The 22,001-nt window shown below is 44.7% G+C and overlaps 2 protein-coding genes across 3 annotated transcripts in view; one reads left to right on the plus strand and one right to left on the minus strand.

Moving 5' to 3' along the window:
• The window catches only part of WDFY4 (WDFY family member 4), a 248,503-nt gene that overhangs the window by 184,418 nt on the left and 42,084 nt on the right, over positions 1 to 22,001 (plus strand). The window lies entirely within an intron of this gene.
• On the minus strand, positions 9,206 to 20,974 carry LRRC18 (leucine rich repeat containing 18). The gene is made up of 2 exons (XM_027530475.1): positions 20,761 to 20,974; positions 9,206 to 10,209 (listed from the first exon to the last, which is right to left on the minus strand). Exon 2 carries the CDS (start codon positions 10,111 to 10,113, stop codon positions 9,346 to 9,348), a length of 768 nt encoding a protein of 255 aa, XP_027386276.1. The 5' UTR covers positions 10,114 to 10,209; positions 20,761 to 20,974; the 3' UTR covers positions 9,206 to 9,345.

Below are 22,001 nucleotides of genomic sequence, written 5' to 3' on the forward strand. Positions count from 1 at the left end.
GTGCACTGGGATAACCCTGAGGGATGGGATGGGGAGGGAGGTGAGAGGGGGGTTCAGGATGGGGAACACATGTACACCCATGGCAGATTCATGTCAATATATGGCAAAACCACTACAATATTGTAAAATAATTAGCCTCCAATTAAAATAAATAAATTAAAAAAAAAGAGAGATGGTGATGGCTTGGATTGGGGTGGGTGGCTGTAAAGATGGTGTGAAGCGCTCAGATTTTGGACATGTGTGGACATGACTGAAGGCACATCTGGTGGATTTGTTGACAAGTCAATTGTGGGTGGCTTATATGTATATGAGGGAAAGTGCTTAAGGATAAGACCAAGCACTGGGGCTTGAGCAATTGGAAGATGAAATGGGGAAGACCACAGGAAAAGCTACTTTGGGGAAGTAGTAGATATCAGGGGCTCAATATTGGATGTGTTAATTTTGAGATGCCTGTCAGCTATCCAGGTGGAGATGTCATTCAGGTTATTGGATATGTGCTTTGAAATTCAAGGCAGAGATGCTCTGGAGAAATACATACCTAAGCTCATGGAAGATGAGCTTTGACAAAATGAGGAAGCTGGAGAGCTGGTCCAAGGCTCTGGGACCACCCAAACAGATAGGGCACATGGTGAAGCTGTGCTGCTAAGGCCAGCCATGGGCTTAAGGATCAACCTGATCTGGGCTCATAGTAAGTGTTCGATAAATTGTAATTCCTTTGCTTAGTTTTAGAATCAACTGCTGTGTATTTTGGGTGTGTGTACAGAGCAATTGATTAAATATAGGCATCTGTGTTCTCAACTCTTTTGAGTCTCTCCCAGCCCTTCTCCTACCAGCCAAAGGGGGCTTTCATGAGTTTCAAAGGGGAAGGCAATGGTGGCTCCCAGCCTTAGAAAGCCATGGCTAGCCATTGCCTTATGGCTGGAATGAACTTGGCCATTTTTTATTTGGATTACCAAGGATAATGCCCAGCCTCCACACCAAGTCTTTAAAAATGCTGCACTATGGATGCTTTAGTGAATGTGACTTTCTCTTCTCTGAAGGAGGTGCATGGTCCATTCTGTGGGTTTCCACCTGGTCCAGGATGCTTGGCTATCCTATAGGTTTTTATATCTTCAACCCCCAGCTCTTCATAACTGGCTTGGTCTCTCTAGAGACCATCTCCCATGTATAGGAAACCAGATCTTTTGGGTATGAGAATTTTGCCTGGAATCTCAGTGACAATGGCTGCCTCCATATCTGAATTCCAAGGAAGGTCTACAGACTTGGATCCCAAATGGAAAATATTGTATTGGCCAAAAATTTCACTCGAGTTTTTCCTTAAGATGGTGCAAAAAGCCCAAATGAACTTTTTTGCCAACCTGCAAAACCTAGGGTAGCCTGGGATCAGTAATCCATCTGTGTCTCCCCATTGTACAAGAGTAGACCATTCTGAAGGCAGCATGGTGGCATAATCAGACATCTGTGGGGGCCAAGGCTCTGCAAGCACACAGGAGTTTCCAACATAAAGCCAACTGGACCCCCCTGGACATGTGTCTGATGGCCAGAAAGGTCCACGATGTTAAACACAGGCAGGCTGTGGGCAGATGTGAGGATAGCTGAAGTTCCAGGGAAAGGGAAGCTCGTAGGAAATAAACATGTGAAGAAACACACTTCTTTATACTTAAAGGTATCTGTGCCCTCCCACAAAGGGCTGGAAATAGTTTCAAAACAAAATATGGGGTATTATGATCCCTTACGAATTACCCCTAAACGCCTTTAAAGGACAAAAACATAGATGTGATATCAGGTACCCAAAGTGATCTAGCTTCTGTAATTGTCCTGAAACTAAGAAAACCCAAGCAACTGTGCTAGGTTACAACATTTCCCAGTGACAGATAATAAGAAACAGATGGTGTGAAGGACATCTTTTTTTTCTGGAACATACTTTCCTTTGGCACTGATAAATAGGGTCATGGATAACAAAGAAGTTAATTCCCTTGTTTATAAAAAATGAACAAAAAGCGCTGAAGAATATAATTTTCTCTATTGATTCACTGAAAAATAGAGCCCTAGCATTTGGACTTCTTCTGTACAGACATTTCTTTGGGATGCTAACATGATCTGGCTCAGTTCCATTCCTTTCTGGGGTGATCTCAGCTCCTATTGAGCTCAGAGTTTACAAAGCTCAGAGAAATACAAGGGCCAGATGCCTGTCCGGCTCTTCCTCTTTCTCAAATCTCTGTTGCACGCTACACACGTCTTTGAATGGGCTAGAGGCATCCTTCCACAGCCATGGTCCCTGAGGTCTGAAATATTCACTTGCCACACCATTAAGACAAAAGTGTCCCTGGACTGGAGGAAATTGTCGGTTGTAAGGCAGGGTTTGTATTCGGGGCCTTACTGTATTTGTAAATTCTGAAAGGTTTTCTCAATTTTATAGCTAATTTAAATGTAATGGTTAGGATGAAATTCATTTTTTGGCACGAAGTTCTGCAGTTAAGTAAGTAGTGTCCTGTATAGATTTCCTTTAATGAATGAGTTTCCTTCATAGAATATCTTTGAAACATAATGAAAGGAAAAGAACTTAGAAAACCAAACATAAGCTATAAATCCCCATAAGAAGAGGATCTTCCGTGATAATCAGGGCATCACTGTTAGCAGCATGGAGGCTAAATTTCAAGTACTTCATCTTCCCATTTCTGCCGCTTCAGTCACTACTCTCCAGAGGTTGTCACTGAGGCTGAGAGTCTGTAATGTGCATGGTTACTTTGACAAAGAGAACTTCAGCTCCATCACTGAGTGGAGAAACATGCTCCGTGGGCGTCTTGGCGAAGCACAGCCTAGGAGGCCAGTAGTAGGGGCTGCACAACTCAGACCCCGGGGTTAGAGCAGAACCGCTAGAACCAGAGGTGAGCTAAGCACCACGGGGAACAGCCAGTGCCCTGGCGTTGTGGAGCTTCTCCCATGGTTGGCTCAGTGGGCAATGGGCAGTGGAACCCGGTGACCAGCGGTGAGCTCTGCCCGGGTGCTGCTCCCACCTCGTTTTGGCCCCGTTTCTGTTGCTCCTTGTCTTTGTTGCTCATGTTTCCTCTTAGCTGCATTCTTACCCAGGCATGCATGTGTGCTAAGATGCTTCAGTCAGGCCCGACTCTTTGTGACCCTACGGACCATAGCCTGCCGGGCTCCTCTGTCTATGGGATTCTCCAGGCAAGAATACTGGAGTGGGTTGCCATGCCCTCCCCCTGGTGATCTTCCTGACTCAAGGATCAAACACTGTGTGTCTCCTGCATTAGCAAGTAGGTTCTTTACCACTAGTGCCGCCTGGAAGCCCTGTCCTTATCCATGACCTCAGACCTATTTTGAGGCAGAGGTCTAACTGAAGTCCTTCTCTCTGCACCAAGCCTGGCCCCTTTGTCCAACCAGCTTCACCTGGTCAGCTGCTCACATGGGGTAGTAGACAGGTATGTTAAAGTCCAGAAGTGTGAAAGGAACACTTGAGGACTCACGGTCCGCCCCCCCCCCATTTGCTGCTTGTGCCTAACCACCACCAGGAAATCTGGAGTGCAGATCAAAAAGCCATGCATTGTCTTTTTATTATTTTAACATCTTTCTCAGAAATATTCAAGGATAAGATCAACATGGATAATTTTGCATTAGTCCAGTGATCTGAAGTTAAGGTGCTTTTTCCCCTAAAATGCCTTAACCCTTTGGGATGGTTGAGGAACTTTAAGCTTGCCATGCTGCTGCTGCTGCTGCTACTGCTGCTGCTAAGTCGCTTCAGTCGTGTCCAACTCTGTGAGACCCCATAGACAGCAGCCCACCAGGCTCCCCCGTCCCTGGGATTCTCAAGGCAAGAACACTGGAGTGGGTTGCCATTTCCTTCTCCAATGCATCAAAGTGAAAAGTAAAAAGTGAAAGTGAAGTCGCTCAGTCGTGTCCGACTCTCTGCGACCCCATGGACTGCAGCCCACCAGGCTCTTCTGTCCATGGGATTTTCCAGGCAAGAGTACTGGAGTGGGGTGCCATTGCCTTCTCCAATAGTTACTCATAAGTTAGCACTTGGCAGATACAAAGATCTGTTTATCACTTCATATAGGCTGTAAGATTTTTTGTTTGTTTTTGAATTTTAATTTTTTAATACCAACAATATTTTGTATTGGGGTACAGCTGATTAACAATGCTGTGGTAGATTCAGGTGGACAGTGAAGGGATTCAGCCATCCATATACAGGCATCCATCCTCCCCCAAGCCCCCTCCCATCCAGACCGGAACATAACATGGAGCTGAGCTCCCTGTGCTGGGCAGTAGGTCTTTGTTGGTTATCTGTTTTAAATATAGCAGTGTGTACATGATCTTTAAAATGTTTTTATTTTAAAAGAGCTATAGATTCACTGGAAGTTGCAAAAGGAATACAGAGAGACTCGTGCAGCCTTCACTTAAATTCCCCCCAACGGTTAAATCTTATGAAACTCTAGTACAGTTTCAAAACCAGGAAGGTGACGTTAGTACAATATGTTCGCATGGTTCTTTGTCATTTTATCATGTGAGAAATCGTGATGCTGATCGTGGTGGTGGTTACGAGAATCTACACAAAGGCGTCTCTTATGTGACCACTTCATGGTGATGCCCACCCTCTAATACCCAACATCATCCCTAACCCCTGGCAACCGCTGGTCTGTTTTCCATCTCTACCATTTTGTCATTTAGAGAATTTTGTATAAATGGAATCATAGAGTATGTGACCTTTGGAACTAGGCCTTTTTTTTACTCAGAATAATGCCATTGAGATCCACCCAAGCTTTGTGTATGTCATATGTTCCTTTTTATCATTGAGTAGTATTCCATGATGTGGAGTAAACCTTTCCCTGACAGAAAAGAAAGAGGAATAAAATGTAGAAGATGCTTCATAACCAGAGCTGGTTTAACCACTTGTCTATTGAGGGAAATTTGCTTGTTTCTAGTTTCCAGCTGTTACAAATAAAGAAACTGACATTTCATGTAATTATTAAGATGTTCAGTTCAGTTCAGTCACTCAGTCATGTCCGACTCTTCGCGACCCCATGAATTGCAGCACGCCAGGCCTCCCTGTCCATCACCAACTCCCGGAGTTCACTCAAACTCATGTCCATCGAGTCAGTGATGCCATCCAGCTATCTCATCCTCCGTCGTCCCCTTCTCCTCCTGCCCCCAATCCCTCCCAGCATCAGAGTCTTTTCCAATGAGTCATCTCTTCGCATGAGGTGGCCAAAGTACTGGAGTTTCAGCTTTAGCATGTTCAGTTCAGTTCAGTTCAGTCGCTCAGTCGTGTCCGACTCTTTGCGACCCCACGAATCACAGCACACCAGGCCTCCCTGTCCATCACCATCTCCCGGAGTTCACTCAGACTCACGTTAGGTCTGCCAAATTTTATTTTTTATTTCCTATTTTTCTCTCTATTGTACATTTCTGTCTGTTTTTCCTGCCTACCTCTGTATTACTGAAAGATTTGTTAAAATTCTGCATTGATTTATCTATAGTATTCTTGAGGTTTTTTGGTATAAATGCTTTGTATAGATTTTAGTTGCTTGCGGTATTACATCATACATACTTAATTATCAGAGGCAATTGGTGTTGGGATCTTACCAGTTAAAGTGACATGTAAAGACCATAAATCTTTTAAGTCTTAGAGTCTTCTTTTAAATCTTTAATTGTCTATAATTTATATCTATCATTTTCTCAAATATTTCCTCTATATACATTAAAAAGAAACCACACACCAAGTATTTCCCAAAGTCATTTTCACACACAGGTAATCTAATGCAAGAGAACCAAAATTAATTTAAAAAACAAGTCAGTGGTTTGGCCAGCACTGGAGAGCCTGGCTTCCGGAATGTTCCCCTTGCCACTCTCTCTCTCTTCTCCTAACTGAGGGCTTTTCTTCTTCAGAGCTGTTTACTCTTGTTAGATGATTAGTCTTCAAGTTTTTGCCATAAGCTACTCTAGGGTGATGTTGAGCGCATCCTGGGGATGAAGACACAAGAGGCCAAGGCAATTACTCCAAACCATGGAGGAAAAACACAGCAAGGCAGAGGTCACGCAAGGGTCACCGAGGTCATGCCTGGCTTTCAGAGCGGGTGGCTACTGGGTTAGCAGGAACGAGGGTTTTGTTCTGTTTGAGGAAAGAGAAAGCCCTGTGGTTTTCCTATCAAGTACTTTGGGGCCTAATAGACTCTCTAGGAAGTAGAGGTGACTGTGGTGTTTTAGGGCACGAGGGAGCATCAGCATCAGACCTTTCCCCGACAGAAAGAGGAGTAAAATGTAGACGCTTCATAACTGAGCTCTGTCTCCCAACTTCACTCATCATATTGCCAGGGTTTCCTGCCGAACCGGAGGTCTAAGGTGAGTGTGTCCTGGGGCATATCAAAGGCCCCTGCACATTTATTTCTCAGTCCTGGTGACGTTCAATGCACTTGAAACCCCTTCCTGAGACACGGCTATAAGAACAAAAGTAGCGTAAAGCAGCTAGAGACCAAAGACGGCAAGAGGTGTCAGCTGGAGGTAAACCCAGGAGAGGTGCCAGAGAGGGCTTTTGCAAACCAAGCACAGTGCGGGAAGTTGTTACAACAGAGCAGGAGAAGGGGGAAAGGAGAAATCTGTGTTCCAGACTAAGACCCTTTGTAGGCGGAGCAGGTAGATCTGTCTCCTTAACTCACTAATTCTAAAGAAAAAGTGTCTCAAGTGGGAGGAATGGAAATGGGCAGCATCTGCATAACTAGCCATCACTTCTTGCTTGGATCAAATGCCCTCGCCTGGCTTCTGTAGAGACGACGTAGCTAAACTAGCAGGATGGCTACTAGGAACATGTCCAAGGCCTGACATTCTCGTGGGGTCTCCTGGGCCTGAGCCATGACGCCTCATCATTCATTTCACAGTCATGCATCCTCTGCTCATGAATAGAAGGGATTCTCAGAAAGCATTCTGGACTTTAAACAAAGAAGAAAATATAAAGGATGACATTCAGGACTCACAAGGATGCAATGAAATGAGTTCTCTAATATATTACTGGCAGACTGATAAATGGGTGCAAATATTCTGTAAGCTACTTGGTAGCATATATCAAAAACTGTTTTAAAAACATATGCTTTAGTACAATATTTGCAATAATGAAGATATGTCAAGGAAATAATGTAAAATATTTTAAAGATTTTAATCATACAGGCTTTATCACAAAACAATTTGGGAAATGATCTAAGTGTCCAACAAGAACTTAGTTATGTATATCTATGTTTGACTGTCTTGCAGATGTTTTAAATTAGGGTTATTAAGACCATGCAGCCACATGTGTTTCAAAGAAGGATAAAAATGATGTGAATGTTGTTATTTTAACTATGCATAAAAATATACACGGAAAAATAACTAGTAAGGAAATCTGTCAATATTATAGCTGACTTACACTGTAGAGCTGTGGATACTTTAAGCTGCTCTATTTAAACCTATGCTGTGATATTACTTTTATAATAGACAACATTTAATAAACAAGAAAAACTAGAAAGGGAATTTTGAATCTGTATCTTCAGAGATTTTAGAAGTATAAATAGAGTAGTCAAGCATTTCTAAGGAAAATAAGCAGTGAGGAGTGAAGAAATGAAATATGCTGTCTGCTATGGTATATATAACATGAAAAAGAAATACATTAGTCATAACAAACTAATTGATATCTATTAATATCTTAGTGCTTTTCCACTGACCACTGCAAAACTTGCTGCCAGCACAGGAAAGCCTTGATTTAAAACAACAAACAACAACAAACTTTTCTAAAGTTATCTTCCTTGATCCCTTTCTTTTAGGCAGCGTGAAAGTGTGAGTGAGTGGTTCAGAGAAAGTCCTCAGCTGTTGTGAGTTCTGCGAGCAGATCTAGAGTGACTCAAGGCACTGTCCAAAGTGGGATCTCAGCTGTGAGATGCACTGAGCTCTAGTTCTTAGAGGGAACTGACTTTTACTGAGTACTCACTCTTGTGAGCTATCTGCTTGAGACGCATGACAACCCTTGGAGTTGGGCTGGTGTTATTTCCACTTTACAGATGAAGGAACCAAAGCTAAGTAAAATGCCCAGGGAGGTAGCAAGTAAAAAGCAAAGCTTCCCTGGGCCCAGATCTGTCCAACTGCAGAAACTTTGTCTTTTCTCTGTGCCAGGTTAGCCCTGCACACCACTAGGCTCTGATCTCTTAACTTCCTCTAACAATGACATTATGCCCTGTCTTCTTTCTACCTGCCTTTTCTACAGGTTGCAAAGGGCAGGACAAGCTTTCCCCCACAGCACAGTCCCTGCACTTACTAGCACAGTGCCTGGTAAAGTATTTATCTATTGACTGCAGCAACCCCTATCTGCACCCATCCTTTCCTTATTCCACGAAGGTATGGAAAAGCATTGCATGTAATTAGATGGGAGTGAACCTCATTCATTCACAGACAGTCAAGGGCTTGCTGGTTTAGTCTAAAAGCTGCTGCTGCTGCTGCTAAGTCGCTTCAGTCGTGTCCGACTCTGTGCAACCCCATAGATGGCAGCCCACCAGGCTTCCCCACCCCTGGGATTCTCCAGGCAAGAATACTGGAGTGGGTTGCCATTTCCTTCTCCAATGCATGAAAGTGAAAAGTGAAAGTGAAGTCACTCAGTCATGTCCAACTCTTAGCGACCCCATGGACTACAGCCTACCAGGCTCCTCCATCCATGGATTTCCAGGCAAGAGTACTGGAGTGAGGTGCCATTGCCTTCTCCAAGTTTAAAAGCTACTAGAGCAAATTATGCAAATGTAGAAAAGAGAAAAGAATAGGACTGCTTTGAGTGCAAAATATGAATGCAAAGACTTAATGATAATATCTGCCCAACTCTGTGGCCCAGTTTTGTCCCCTCCCCAAGACTAAACGTCCATCTGCCCTGCTACCAACCAATGCTTAGAGATGCCTGACTTTTGAGGCCCTGGCCCAAAGCATTCCAGTAGAAAAAGCTCCACACTGGGGAACTGGTAGTTGATCCTGAAACCTGTGATAATGAGACAAGATTGTGTCAGCTGCCCAGGCCACAGGCTGTAGGCAAGAGAGGTCTGGGGCAAAAATGAGATGCATGGCCCTTTCCAAATTTATTGTGCCTGTATGTGTGGGTGAGTGTGTGCATGGAGAGAAGACAGAAGTGTATGAAATGGCAAAGAACTAAAAGCCCTCTGATCAACAAAATCACAAGCCAAGGAGGTAGGGAAAGGTGTTTTATGGGCTTGACTGGAGAAGCTCTTGCAGTAATGGCAGAATCCCTCAGTTTTCTGAGGATGCAGCCCATTGTCACCTTCCCTCCACCTCCCTTGTCCCTTACTGCCTTAGGGTCAGGGTCCCAGGTCACCTCCAATCTTCCTGGGATTCCTTGGCCATGGAGTTGGGTGAGACCAAAGTGGAAAAGATGGCCTTTCTTGGTATCGTCGTGGCCATGCTCTTGATTTTGTTCAGCTTGTCCCGGGCCTGTTGGCATTTTTTCAGGCAAGTCCCACACAGATCCTTCTCTTCCACCAGATGTAGGTTGTCCAGCCTTCTGATGGAATCCATGAACATATCCGATGACTCTGCCTTGGGAAAGGGATTTCGCTTTGTGTTGAGCTTTTTCAGCTTGGGGAGCTTGGAGATGCTGTTGGGAATGTTGCTCAGCAGGTTGTCATGGAGCCCCACCTCATGGAGCTCCTTCAGAGCACCCAGTGTGGTGGGCACGCTGTCCAGATGGTTCAGGCCTAAATTCACAGTGCGGATATTCTTGAGTTGATTGAGCTCTACGGGCAGCCCGTTGGTGGTCAGCCTGTTGTTGCTGACATTGAGGTAGAGCAGAGAAGTCATCTGGCCGATGGTCTCGGGGAGCTTGTCGATGTAGTTGCTGTGCAAGTCCAGCCACCGCAGGTTCTGGAACTTGGAGATGGCATCGGGAATCTTCTTGATCAAATTCCGGCTAAGGTCGAGCTCATCCACATCAGTGAGTCGCAAAATACACTTGGGAAAGGTGGTAATTCCCATCTTGCTCAAGTCAAGGCGTTTCTTTCCATCAAATGTGATCTTGATACAATTCTTGGCCACAGCGAGGGTGATCTTCTTGCCCTTGGGGCCTTTCGCTCCCTTGGCCATGTTCTTTTAGTAGAGGAGTGTGTTTGAAGTATGTTGTTCTGGTTGACTGGTGTTCAGTTAGAGGAAATATCACACGAAACCGCCAGAAGATAGATTCTGGTAAAAAGAGAAACAGTGTCCAGTCAGATGATGTGAGGGTGCTGGACTGCCCCCAAATCATAGTGCTTTACTTCCAATGGTTAAAAGGAGGGAAAGAGGAGAGTGGAGAGAAGGTAGGCCATTAGCAGAAGGAGCCTAGCCGAAGACCTTCAGCAAATTGAATGCCCTCCTCACACCTCATGCTCCCAGATGTAAAATGGGAGGTTCAAGGTCGGCGTGAAGGATGTTCAGTGCCCCTCTGGCTATGCCATTCCCTGACTTAGGTCCTGGATTATTACATACACCCTCTTCTGGGTGTGTGTTGGGGGCAGAGTAATGTCTTGGATGTGTGCCCTTTCCCCAATCCTCATATAAATCTAGTCTTTTCTTAGAGTTATCCTATGAATTCCTAGGGTGGGACAGCTGAGTTCTCAGAAGCAATATAGCCTTGATATAAGGGAATAAGGTGGGAGGAGTTAATAATGACTTACATATTACACGTCTCTTCGCCTTTTGGACTCAGAGGAGCTGGTCACTGCTACCATATTTGCAGTGTAATAAAGGTGGCACAGAAAAGCCCCCAAGTAGGAGAATGTGTGTACACCGTGCCCATGAGCACAGAGGAGAGGGGCAGGGCAGAGCCTGGAAGAACAGAGGCAATGCTGCCTTTCTCCACCTCCACCCACCTTGTCTGCTGCCCCTCACGTCCTCCACACTGTAGTTCAACTGTGGACACCTCTGCGCCAATAGATGGCATAGGACTAGCACCTCTAGGGCCGCTAGGACAGTTAGGACTGCCCACAGTCAGGACTTCCATCAGAAAAGTAGCACATGCAGAGTGACAGGTTGATTCCAGCCTCAGAAGACTCGCTTAGAAGTCTGGTTCTACTACGAACAGTTTCCTTAAATTTTCCATGCCTCAATTGCCTCATTTGTGAAAACAGCCCCCTCTAAGAACTCTTGAAAGTGAAAGTGAAGTCGCTCAGTCCTGTCCAACTCTTTGTGACCCCATGGACTGTAGCCTACCAGGCTCCTCTGTCCATGGGATTTTCCAGGCAATAGTACTGGAGTGGATTGCCATTTCCTTCTCCAGGGGATCTTCCCAGCCCGGGGATTGAACCCAGGTCTCCCACATTGTAGACAGACGCTTTACCGTCTGAGCCACCAGGGAAGTATGGAGTATAAATTAAACTATAAAGTGCTACAACAGTGCCTGGTACATAGGAAAAGCCTGATTTATGTTAACTATTAAATATTATTGTCAGGACCTTTGCACATACTGATTTTAATTCTCAACAATCAAGTAAGATCCATAGGCTTATCCCCATTATAAAGTGAAGAAGACTGAGGCTCAGGAGTGAGGAGGGTCTACAGTTAGGAAGAGGATGCAACTGGCCTGCCTATTCTAGAAGCTCTTTTCTTTTCTACAACTTGGTGTCTCTTGCTTGCTGATTTTCTATTTTGGATCAACTTCCCCCTGCCCAGAAGAAGCATGCTGTCAGGAGACAAAGGCACTGCCTCCAATTCCCTGCAGGGATTAGGGGGGAGGTGTCTGCACTTTCTCTGCTTCATCATCAGGCCCTTTACCAGGAGCTATGTTTGTGTAACACACGCAGTGCACGCATGCTCAGTTGCTCAGTCGTGACTGACTCTTTGTGAACCCATGAACTGTAGCCCACCAGGCTCCACTGTCCGTGTGATTTTCCAGGCAAGGATATTGGAGTGGGTTGCCATTTCCTCTTCCCGGGAGGAAATCCACATTCAGACAGAACCAAACTACTCAACATTAAAGAAAAAAACAACATCTTGCCTACTGGGAAACAGCAATATGAATTATTACAGGTTTCTCACTACAAACTGTGGAGGCCAGAGGTAACTGGAAAAAAATATTTTCTAAATAATGCTGAGAAAAAGAGCTGCCAACCAGACCATGAATGAAGACATCCTTTATGAATGAAGGCAAAATAGATAATCTCAGATGAATGAAAAGTAAAGGAATCTTTAGATGAAAGAGAAACTAGAGAGAAGCTTGAACTTTGAGAATAAGGGAAGAGCAATGGAAATGATAAATATCTGATAAATATAATAGGCTGTGTTTTTTCTCCTTTTACAATTTTTAAAATACAAGTGATGGCTGAAAGCACAAATTTTAACTGTCAATGTATGTAGATGGAATACATATGATGACTACAACATAATGGGAGAAGTTAATGAGACGTGGATGATAGGTAAGATTTTTAAGTTGTTTTGGAAATAGTAAAATTTAATTCTCAGTAAGCTATAGAAAGATAAGTGTGTATATTTTAATCTCCAGAACAATCAGGTGGATTATAAAATAAAAGATTCAGTTATATGCCATCTCAATTTAAATAAACAAAAGGAAGTTAAACTAAAAGAATGGGGAAATAAACTTACTATGCAAAGACTAAAGGAAAAGTGGAGTGAAACTTTTCATGACTTTGAATCTGGCAAAAGTATAATCCATAAAAGGAAATATTGACAATTTGGACTTCAACAAAATTTGAAATCCTTGCTCTGAAAGACAAACAACACCCCATGTCCATCAGAGAACTAGTATCCAGAATTTATAAAGAGCTCAAGGTCAGCAATAAGAAAATAACAATACAGTTTTTTAAAATAATGAAGCATTTCCCCATAGAAGTTGTAAGGATGGTTAATAAGCCGCAAAACCACAAAGCATTGCTCAGTGTCATTAGTCACTAGGGAAATTTAAATGAAAATCACAGTCAGACGCCACTGCACAGTTACTAAAATGCCCAAAACAGAAAACAAACAAACAAACATAAAAACCAGTAATACAAAGATTTGGTGAGGGTGTGGAGCAACTAGAATGCTTACATATTGCTGATGGGGATTCAAAATGGTAATATCACCATGAAAAACACAGTTTGGCAATTTCTGATAAAATTAACCATACACTTATTATATGACCCAGCATTTCCCCAGCTAAATACTTAACGCCTACCCACCAAAGCCAAAAACTCAGGTTCCCATGAAAACTTGGGTTTCTAATTGCTCTATTCACATTTGTCACAAAGGGAAACAAAATTCTGAAGGTCTTTCAGTGCCTGGATGGATAAGAAGTTGTGGCTTCTCCCTATAATCCTATAATCGGTACTATTAAGCATAAAGAGAACAAGTCTATTGATACATGCAACAACTTGGATGACTCTCAGAATCATCCTGCTCAGTAAAAAAGACAGTCTTAAAAGTCTACATAATGATGCTAGGAAAGATTGAAGGTGGGAAGAGAAGGAGATAACAGAGGATGAGATGGTTGGATGGCATCACCGACTCAATGGACATGAGTTTGAGTAATCTCCGGGAGTTGGTGATGGACAGGGAAGCCTGGCATACTGCAGTCCATGGGGTCACAAACAGCTGGACATGACTGAGCAACTGAACTGAACTGAATGTTTTGCCTTGTACAGGGCATCCACATGTGTATCGTGTGGGCCCTGCTGGGGTACGTATGCATGCAACCATGTGTATGGACACGCACACGGTGGGGACAGCTCTGCACAGGGTGGCATATCAGGAAAGCTGTCCTACTGCCCTTGAGTTAAAATCATAATTAAAACAAACATGGACCGAGATAGGGGAGCCTGTGTTCTAATCGTGTTTATCAATGACTTCTCATGGTAAGGTTGCCAGATTTAGCAAATACAATTGCAAGATACCCCATCAAATCTGAGCTTCAGATAAACAATGGACAGTTTTGAGTATACATAAAGCAATGGCACTCCACTCCAGTACTCTTGCCTGGAAAATCCCATGGACGGAGGAGCCTGGTAGGCTGCAGTCCATGGGGTCGCTGAGGGTCAGACACGACTGAGCGACTTCACTTTCACTTTTCACTTTCATGCATTGGAGAAGGAAATGGCAACCCACTCCAGTGTTCTTGCCTGGAGAATCCCAGGGACGGGGGAACCTGGTGGGCTGCTCTCTATGGGGTCACACAGAGTCGGACATGACTGAAGCGACTTAGCAGCAGCAGCATGCCCCAAACACTACATAATTCTGTATTTTACTCGGCAACTCTGAAAGTATAGTTGGGTCTGAAAGCATAGCAAAGTTTCCTTTGTTCATGATTCTTGTTACTTCTTTGGGGCTAATTTGAGCCAAGTCCATGTGCTTATCCCTGCGTTCATTCATCCATCTATACTCTCATTCAGTGAGTTTATCGAGAGCCTACTAGGTACCAAGTCTCTGTGTTATTTATACAGGTTAACAATACGCAGAGCCAGTTTCTAAACTCAAAAAGTTAAAATCTAGATTGTTACTGATTCTGGCCACCGGATTCTCCTGAGCCCCAAAAAGCCCAGGCTGTCTTTTGTATTTCTTGCATTTAATTAAGACAAAGTTCAGCTCAGAGAGGACAAGCACAGCAAGTAAGGGCAGAAGGCCCTAGTTGGGAAGAATGCTTCCCATAGACTGGAGATCCAACCAGTTAAGCCCAGCTGTGCCTACTCCCCAAAGCCCACCTGCACCATGGTAAGAAGCCTCTCAGCTCTGACGACTGATGGGGAGGAAGCAGCATGGAGCTGTCCACAAGGACTTCTCCAAACGGGCCCTTGGCTCAGAGCGGGCTCAGTCATCATCACCCGCAGGCAAAGGAGGAGCTAGCTGGGATGACGCATTCTCCTCTTTCTCAGCACGTACGGGCCCCCAGACAGCCCAGGCCAGGAGAAGCCTGCTCAGTCCCCACCCGCTTCAGGCTTCTCCCACTTTATCTGTCTGGGACACTTGCCCTTGGCTAGGGAAGGCAGGGTGTGTTGCTCAGGGTCCATTGTAACCCCTCTAAGCTGTGAGAGCTGCCCTTGGCTAGGGAAGGCAGGGTGCGTTGCTCAGGGTCCATTGTAACCCCTCTAAGCTGTGAGAGCTGCTAGAAGCACACCAGTGCCAGGAACCCCCAGAGCCCAGGGACATCCATCCCTTTTTGTATTCAACTCTGCATGGTCAGCATCCTGCCTAGGCCTGCCCACTGGGTAGGAGAATACGTATTGCCAAAAGAAGTGTGAAATAGATGATCTTTCAGTACAGCTAAATCTCATTGATGACCTGTGGTTATCAATTCATAGAATCTTCAAATATCAGTGTAGGGTCAATCCACACAAGGGCAATTATAGGGAGAAAGGAATGTAAATAGATAATCAGATAGATGGGTAGGTAGATAGACAGATGGATGAACAGACAGAATGATGGTCAGATAGACAGATAGAGGGTAGTCAAATAATAGATTTCATTTCACATGAACAGCTTAGAAACATAAATAGAAGTTTCTAAATGTACTGTCTTTTTGTTTTATACAATTGGTTTTTATACTTTATTAAAACTGGTCCAGTTGGTTTGACTTTAATTTCTAATTAATTTTTCTATCTAGTCATTGTGAATCAACCAGCATGGTGGGACACCCCATGGATATCTAAATTAAAAATATAATGGCAACTTATATTTTAAAACCATCAAAATATCTGCAAGCATTTTCAGTTGTAAGATCATTATCTTTCACTAGAATACTAGAATTTATCTGATGCTTCACAGTCATGTATCTTTATATTTTTAAGAACAATTATATATATCTATATCTATATATATATATCGGAGAAGGCAATGGCAACCCACTCCAGTCCATATATATATATATATGTGTGTGTGTGTGTGTGTGTGTGTGTGTGTGTGTATGATAGCTTTAAACCTTTTGCTAACATGATCTCATAATTATTTTACCCTTTTCACTGATGCACTGAGACCAGGACAGACATCTTGTGGAACTGGAACCCCCAAAGTCATCATTGTTTCACAGCCCGTGTTTGGGACTAACTTAGGAAGCTTTGTATCATGTAGGGGAGAAATCTTTTTTGCTTGTGGGACATCTCTTAAGAGGAAGTAATGCAAATTTCCCTCAGTGAAGTCAGTCGTTCAAAAGTCATTCATTATTCTCTCTCCTGACTAATAAGACACATTCATAGATATGTAAGAGGAGAGCCTCGCCTCTGCTGTGACATCCTGTGAGCCTTCAGATCGCTCCCCATGTCCCCGACCCCTTCCCAGACAGCTGTTCCTTCACATGAGAAGCCCTGTGGCAGGTGGAGATGTGGGTGGTCACCTTGGTGCTGTCTGTCAATGGGATGTCTAGAACCTTGGCCAGACCTCTAAAATAGGCACGGATGTTTGACTCAAGAGTCATCTAAGCTGGGGGAAAGAATTACTCTTTGCCCAGAACCCACTCTGGGCCAGGAGCTGTGTTTTCTACAACTAGATCTGCCTTTTGGAGCATAGACTCACTGGAGATATAGACATGAAGTGCTTTTATTTTTTTCACTTCTGCCCCCAGCTAGATTGAGCTCTGCTTTCCTGTGGGCAGAAGGACAGATTGCTAGGAAACGGACAGACTAGAGGGAGAAAGATTTCTGTGCAGTTCCCAGCAGTACCCCCAGCAGACGCTTGGTGGAGTTGATGGAGAGAAATGACGGTGACAGGCAGGAGGGGTGAAATCCTACAGGGACCCCACGATTGTGAGGGCTTTCTGGAGTCAGTTTTGGAAATGCTTCGCGATGTCAAGAGCCACTCACTACTCTTCATTCAGGTGGTATGCACCAAAGTAACCATTGCCAGCATGTGCTGGGCCCTTTCTGTATCTCCAATCTCCATAGCAGTCATGCAGTGTCCATCCTATTTTTAATATAAGAGAATTAAGGCTCAGAGAAGTGAAGTGACTTCCCCAAGTTCACAAGACCACACAGCTCAGCTAAGCCTAGGTTCTCCAGGTGTTACACGCCCACGAGCCTGGGTGTGTAATGCCAAAATGTATGGTCTTCCCACTACAGTGTCCTGCCTCTCTTCCCCCAGTTGCCTTTGCTGTGGGCATGTTGCCTGTCATTCCACTGTCTAGGGGCCAGTGTGTGGGGTTATTGTCTTCACAGATGCATGTGTATGTGTATAGACCTGAATGTAATTGAATAATATGAATTTCAAGCTATTTTAATAGCATTGCTGCTGCTGCTGCTAAGTCACTTCAGTCGTGTCCGACTCTGTGCGACCCCATTGACGGCAGCCCACCAGGCTTCCCCGTCCCTGGGATTCTCCAGGCAAGAACACTGGAGTGGGTTGCCATTTCCTTCTGCAATGATAGCATTAGTGGAGTCATTTAAATGTACGAACTTGGAGATCAACAATGAGAGAGGGCGGGGAAACAGTTTAAAGGGTACATGTAATGCTACCAGCCAGTTCATTTATAGGTGTGTGCCCCCTCTGTCCATGGGATTCTCCAGGCAAGAATACTGGAGTGGATTGCCATTTCCTTCCCAGGAGATCTTCCCAACCCAGGGATTGAACCCAGGTCTCCCACATTGTGGGCAGACGCTTTACCATCTAAGCCACCAGGGAAGTCTAAATAAATTTTATACGTATCCTTTTTTTTTTTTTTTTAAAGGAAAACATGTATTAGAAATTTTAAAAATTATTGTATATTACTGTTCTACTTGTGTATCTTCTTAGAATTTTACCAACATTCCCATAACATGTTGTATAAAAATAAACTGAAATAATTTGACCTCTTAAAAAAAATGAGGACAAGGGAGTGATGATGGAGACAGAAATCTATTGTTCCTGAGTCCCTCTGGTACCCCTGGGCTCCCGAGATGTGGGCCTCCTTAAAGGTTCCGTTTTCCATCCAGCATGGGCTCAGAACACTAACCCACTGTATTCCCACATGCCCACCAGAGAAGCTGGCCCTCTGCTGCCCTGGGCAGGGGTGGAAGGGTGTCTGCCTGCTGTGCAGGGCTCTGAGACGCTGTGTGCGGTCGCCAGAAGTGCATTTCATGGCCTGGCCTCACCTGAAAAGCAAACACTTGGAAGATGCACTTCCGAGAGTCCCAAACTGCAGCCTTTGTCGGACCCACGATGCTGTCCGCCCCTCCACAGCCCCCAGCACGCACACCCTCCCATGAACACCCAGCCTTTAGAGGCCCTTCATGCCCCCTTCACAAAGAAAGTGCCCTCCGATTTGCCATTTCTTTAGCCCTCATGACTTTCTGAGGTAGGAATATTCCTGCTACCCAAAGATAAGGACCTGGGGGTGAGGTGGGCGTAAAGCAGTTTATCCAAGCTCAGGCCACTCAACTTAATCCAGGGCTTCTGGGTGGCATGTTCCGCCTATGACATCAGAGCTGCCACAGACAGAGTGTCTGTATGGAAAGTTCACTTCATTTGGTGATTATCTGGTTAATTTGATCAACGCAGTGCTAAGGATTTTATATTACACATGTACAGGTTCCTCTGCCTCTAATATTATTTACTTCTTTGTCCTCAGCACCCATGTGGGGCTGCACAAGGGCTGCCTGTGAAGCCATTATGTGTCAAACGGGCCCCTTCCCCCTGGAGGGTAGTAAGAATTCAACTTTTATTTGAAGCAAAAGTTCCCAGGGGATCGCATGGCCCAATAGGAAAAGATTATGATTCCTTACTGGTTTAATAGCATCTATTTTGTGATTCTGAAAGTGCTTTGTTTTAATTGGATTTGTTAAAGGAACAAAAGGGAATAGGTGCCTTACAATTAAAATAAAATATTAAGATGATTAGTTTAACAGCCTAGAAATGCCTTGTTCATCAAGCAACATGTTCAAAGTACACGAAGCAACCTTGACACCCAAAAAGCAAAGAACCAAAGTCAGTGCTGGTACCTTTAAACCCCAAGAGGTGAGCATTAATTCAGTTTCAATCAACTAATTCAGTTTCAATCAACGTGGTTTAAGCGCTGCTATTGCCAGACAGACACAATTGCATTTTCTCACAGCCTGGCCCTCCCTTGCAGATAAAGAAACTGGGCTCGGAGAAGCAGATTGGCAGGGAGAAAAGTGCAGGGGCCTTAGATCCACGTGGGTTGCCACCCAGCTCCCCATGTGCCGTCCTGTGACCCTAGACAGTCTGAGGAGCCTCGCTGAGCTTCAGCCTCCACTTCTGTAAATAGAATTATAAAAGTGGCTGCTTCTGAAGGGCGAGGTGAGGGTGAGTGTTGGGACTGTGGGGGACGGGGTGCAGAGAGGAGCCACGGCTGGACAGGACCACACAATTGATGTCAGTGGAGCCAGGACACCAGGATTCCAGCTGGGCAGAAACCTGATTCAGACCCCGCAGCACAGCATCCTTCCTTGCGGGGGCATCCCTGCCTCCCAGGGGCAGACTTTGGGTTACTCTATCAGAAAGACAGACAGCTCCTCTGAGGCACAGTGCCTCCCACCCCAACCAGGATCCCAGAGTCGGGGGGCAGTTCTCAAGTGTCCAGTGATACCTGCATTTTTTCTGCACCACGCCCCATCTGGCCCCAGTGAGAACTTGCTGAGGGGTGGTACACCCCAGCAATGTGCACGGGCAGGCACCCCGTGTGGCACCCCCATCTGCTGCAGGACAGTCCCCAGCATTGAGAAAGTCTTTGCTATAAACCTGCCCACCTGTGAAGCTGTGAGATACCTTGAAGGGGAATGTGGAAGCTTGGAGGCCAATAGAACTGGGCTCCGTCCCTACCCTCACTGACAATTTGATTTTAATCGTGAGCTCAGTTTACTAATCTGCAAAATGGGTTAGAAAATTTCAGGTTTTTGTGAAAATTGAGGTGATGACTGTATGCTAAGTGATTGTATGTTAAATGGTACTCAGTGAATGGTAATGTGGTTCCTAGCACCTGTATGATGGCAAATAATGCTGATAAATTCACCCAACAGCACCATATTGACCACCTCCTTCAAATTACTCCACACAGGCCAGGCATTTTACAGACACTATAACCAATTCTTACACCTGCCTGACGTATGTATTGATTTTGGTCTCCACTGGACAGATATGGCACCTGAGGCTCAGAGAGGCTGGTGGCTCATCCAAACTCCCGGAGACTCCAAGTAGCAGCACCTACATTTGCCTGTGGTAGAAATAGGGGCGTGAAGAGTGTCATCTAGTGTGTTCTGTGCTGAGGATACCTCCTTGCACGGCCCACCCCAGCCTGAGACTCAACCACGTGTTTGTGGGTTCCGGGGTCCAGGATCCCTCAAAGAAAGGGTTTGCCTCTAGACTTCTCAAAAGACAGACTGTGCTCTAAACCCCAGCACAGTCAGCAGTCATCAGGGTCCCTTCGCAGGCTCCAGCCTCCAGACTGAGCGAGTTTCCTTAGAGGGGTGATTGGCCGGGTGAGGACTGGTACACACACTCATCTCCACCTGCTTGTGGAGCAGGAAACAACACTCAGGGGGACTCAGACTCTGAAAGCTCGTCAAGGTGACCCCAAAGGCCCACGGGTCCCCACACTAACCTCCCAAGCTTGTCATGGCCCAGGTGCCTAGGACGCCAGCAAGGTGCCCTCCTGTCTGGGGCTCAGGGCCGGCTTCCTCCCCTTCTATGTAATGAATCAGCTGGCATCTGAGGTTTGTAAATAAAGCACACCAGGGAAGCCTGCATTTCCAAAGTCACTTGCTTAGAGGAGGAAAGGAAAAGAGTTTAAAGAGGTGTTGTTTGGCAGAATTAAAGTAAAAGAAGTGCAACCAGAGGAAAGCTTACCCTGTTGTCCTGGTTCTTCCTCCTCAACTGTGAGACTTTGTCACCAGGCAACAAGAGACCAGCGTGGATTAGCATAATCTTGACGCCAGCCTGCAAGGAAGGCGGGGTTAAAAGGGTCTCCAGGACAGGGTCTGCGGTCCCAGGGGCTTGTAGAGGGCTTCCTCCTGGTTTCCCCCAGCAGTGCCCTGGGGATCGCAGTGCAGGACAGCTGCTTTCCGTGGCGACCGCAGGAAGTGCATGTTGCTAACAGAAGGGAAAGGGCTGCGCTTGCCTCTCTGAAGGGACAGACATCTTACTGTGGCTCGCGAGATATCATTGACTTCCTTGTAATGTGCCTCAGTATTTCTTTCTGCTCTTTTGGTCTTATCTGTTTGTTTATTTATTTGGCCAAAAGGTTAAATGTTAAAATTATTTTGCAAATAATAAAATAACATAAGAAAATTAGAAATTGCATATATAGAAACAAAAATATAAAAATACTCTAACTGTATTACCCAGGTTGAATTAAAAAATAAAATAATTTTCAAATAAATCATTTGAAATGCAAAATTAACCCAAGCAATGAAAATTTTGGAAGGTATAAAAAAGGAAAATGACTGCTTCATTTGCTATTATTTTCTCCCATTCTGAAGGCTGTCTTTTCACCTTGCTAATCGTTTCCTTTGATGTGCAGAAGCTTTTAAGGTTAATTAGGTCCCATTTGTTTATTTTTGCTTTTATTTCCAATATTCTGGGAGGTGGGTCATAGAGGATCCTGCTGTGATGTATGTCGGAGAGTGTTTTGCCTATGTTCTCCTCTAGGAGTTTTATAGTTTCTGGTCTTACGTTTAGATCTTTAATCCATTTTGAGTTTATTTTTGTGTATGGTGTTAGAAAGTGGTCCAGTTTCATTCTTTTACAAGTGGTTGACCAGATTTCCCAGCACCACTTGTTAAAGAGATTGTCTTTAATCCATTGTATATTCTTGCCTCCTTTGTCGAAGATAAGGTGTCCGTATGTGCGTGGATTTATCTCTGGGCTTTCTATTTTATTCCATTGATCAATATTTCTGTCTTTGTGCCAGTACCATACTGTCTTGATAACTGTGGCTTTGTAGTAGAGCCTGAACCCTGTGTATGAGACAGCAAAAGAGACACTGATGTATAGAACAGTCTTATGGACTCTGTGGGAGAGGGAGAGGGTGGGAAGATTTGGGAGAATGACATTGTAACATGTAAAATATCATGTAAGAAACGAGTTGC

Source organism: Bos indicus x Bos taurus, chromosome 28 (assembly GCF_003369695.1).
Source record: "Bos indicus x Bos taurus breed Angus x Brahman F1 hybrid chromosome 28, Bos_hybrid_MaternalHap_v2.0, whole genome shotgun sequence".
Lineage (NCBI taxonomy): Eukaryota > Metazoa > Chordata > Mammalia > Artiodactyla > Bovidae > Bos > Bos indicus x Bos taurus.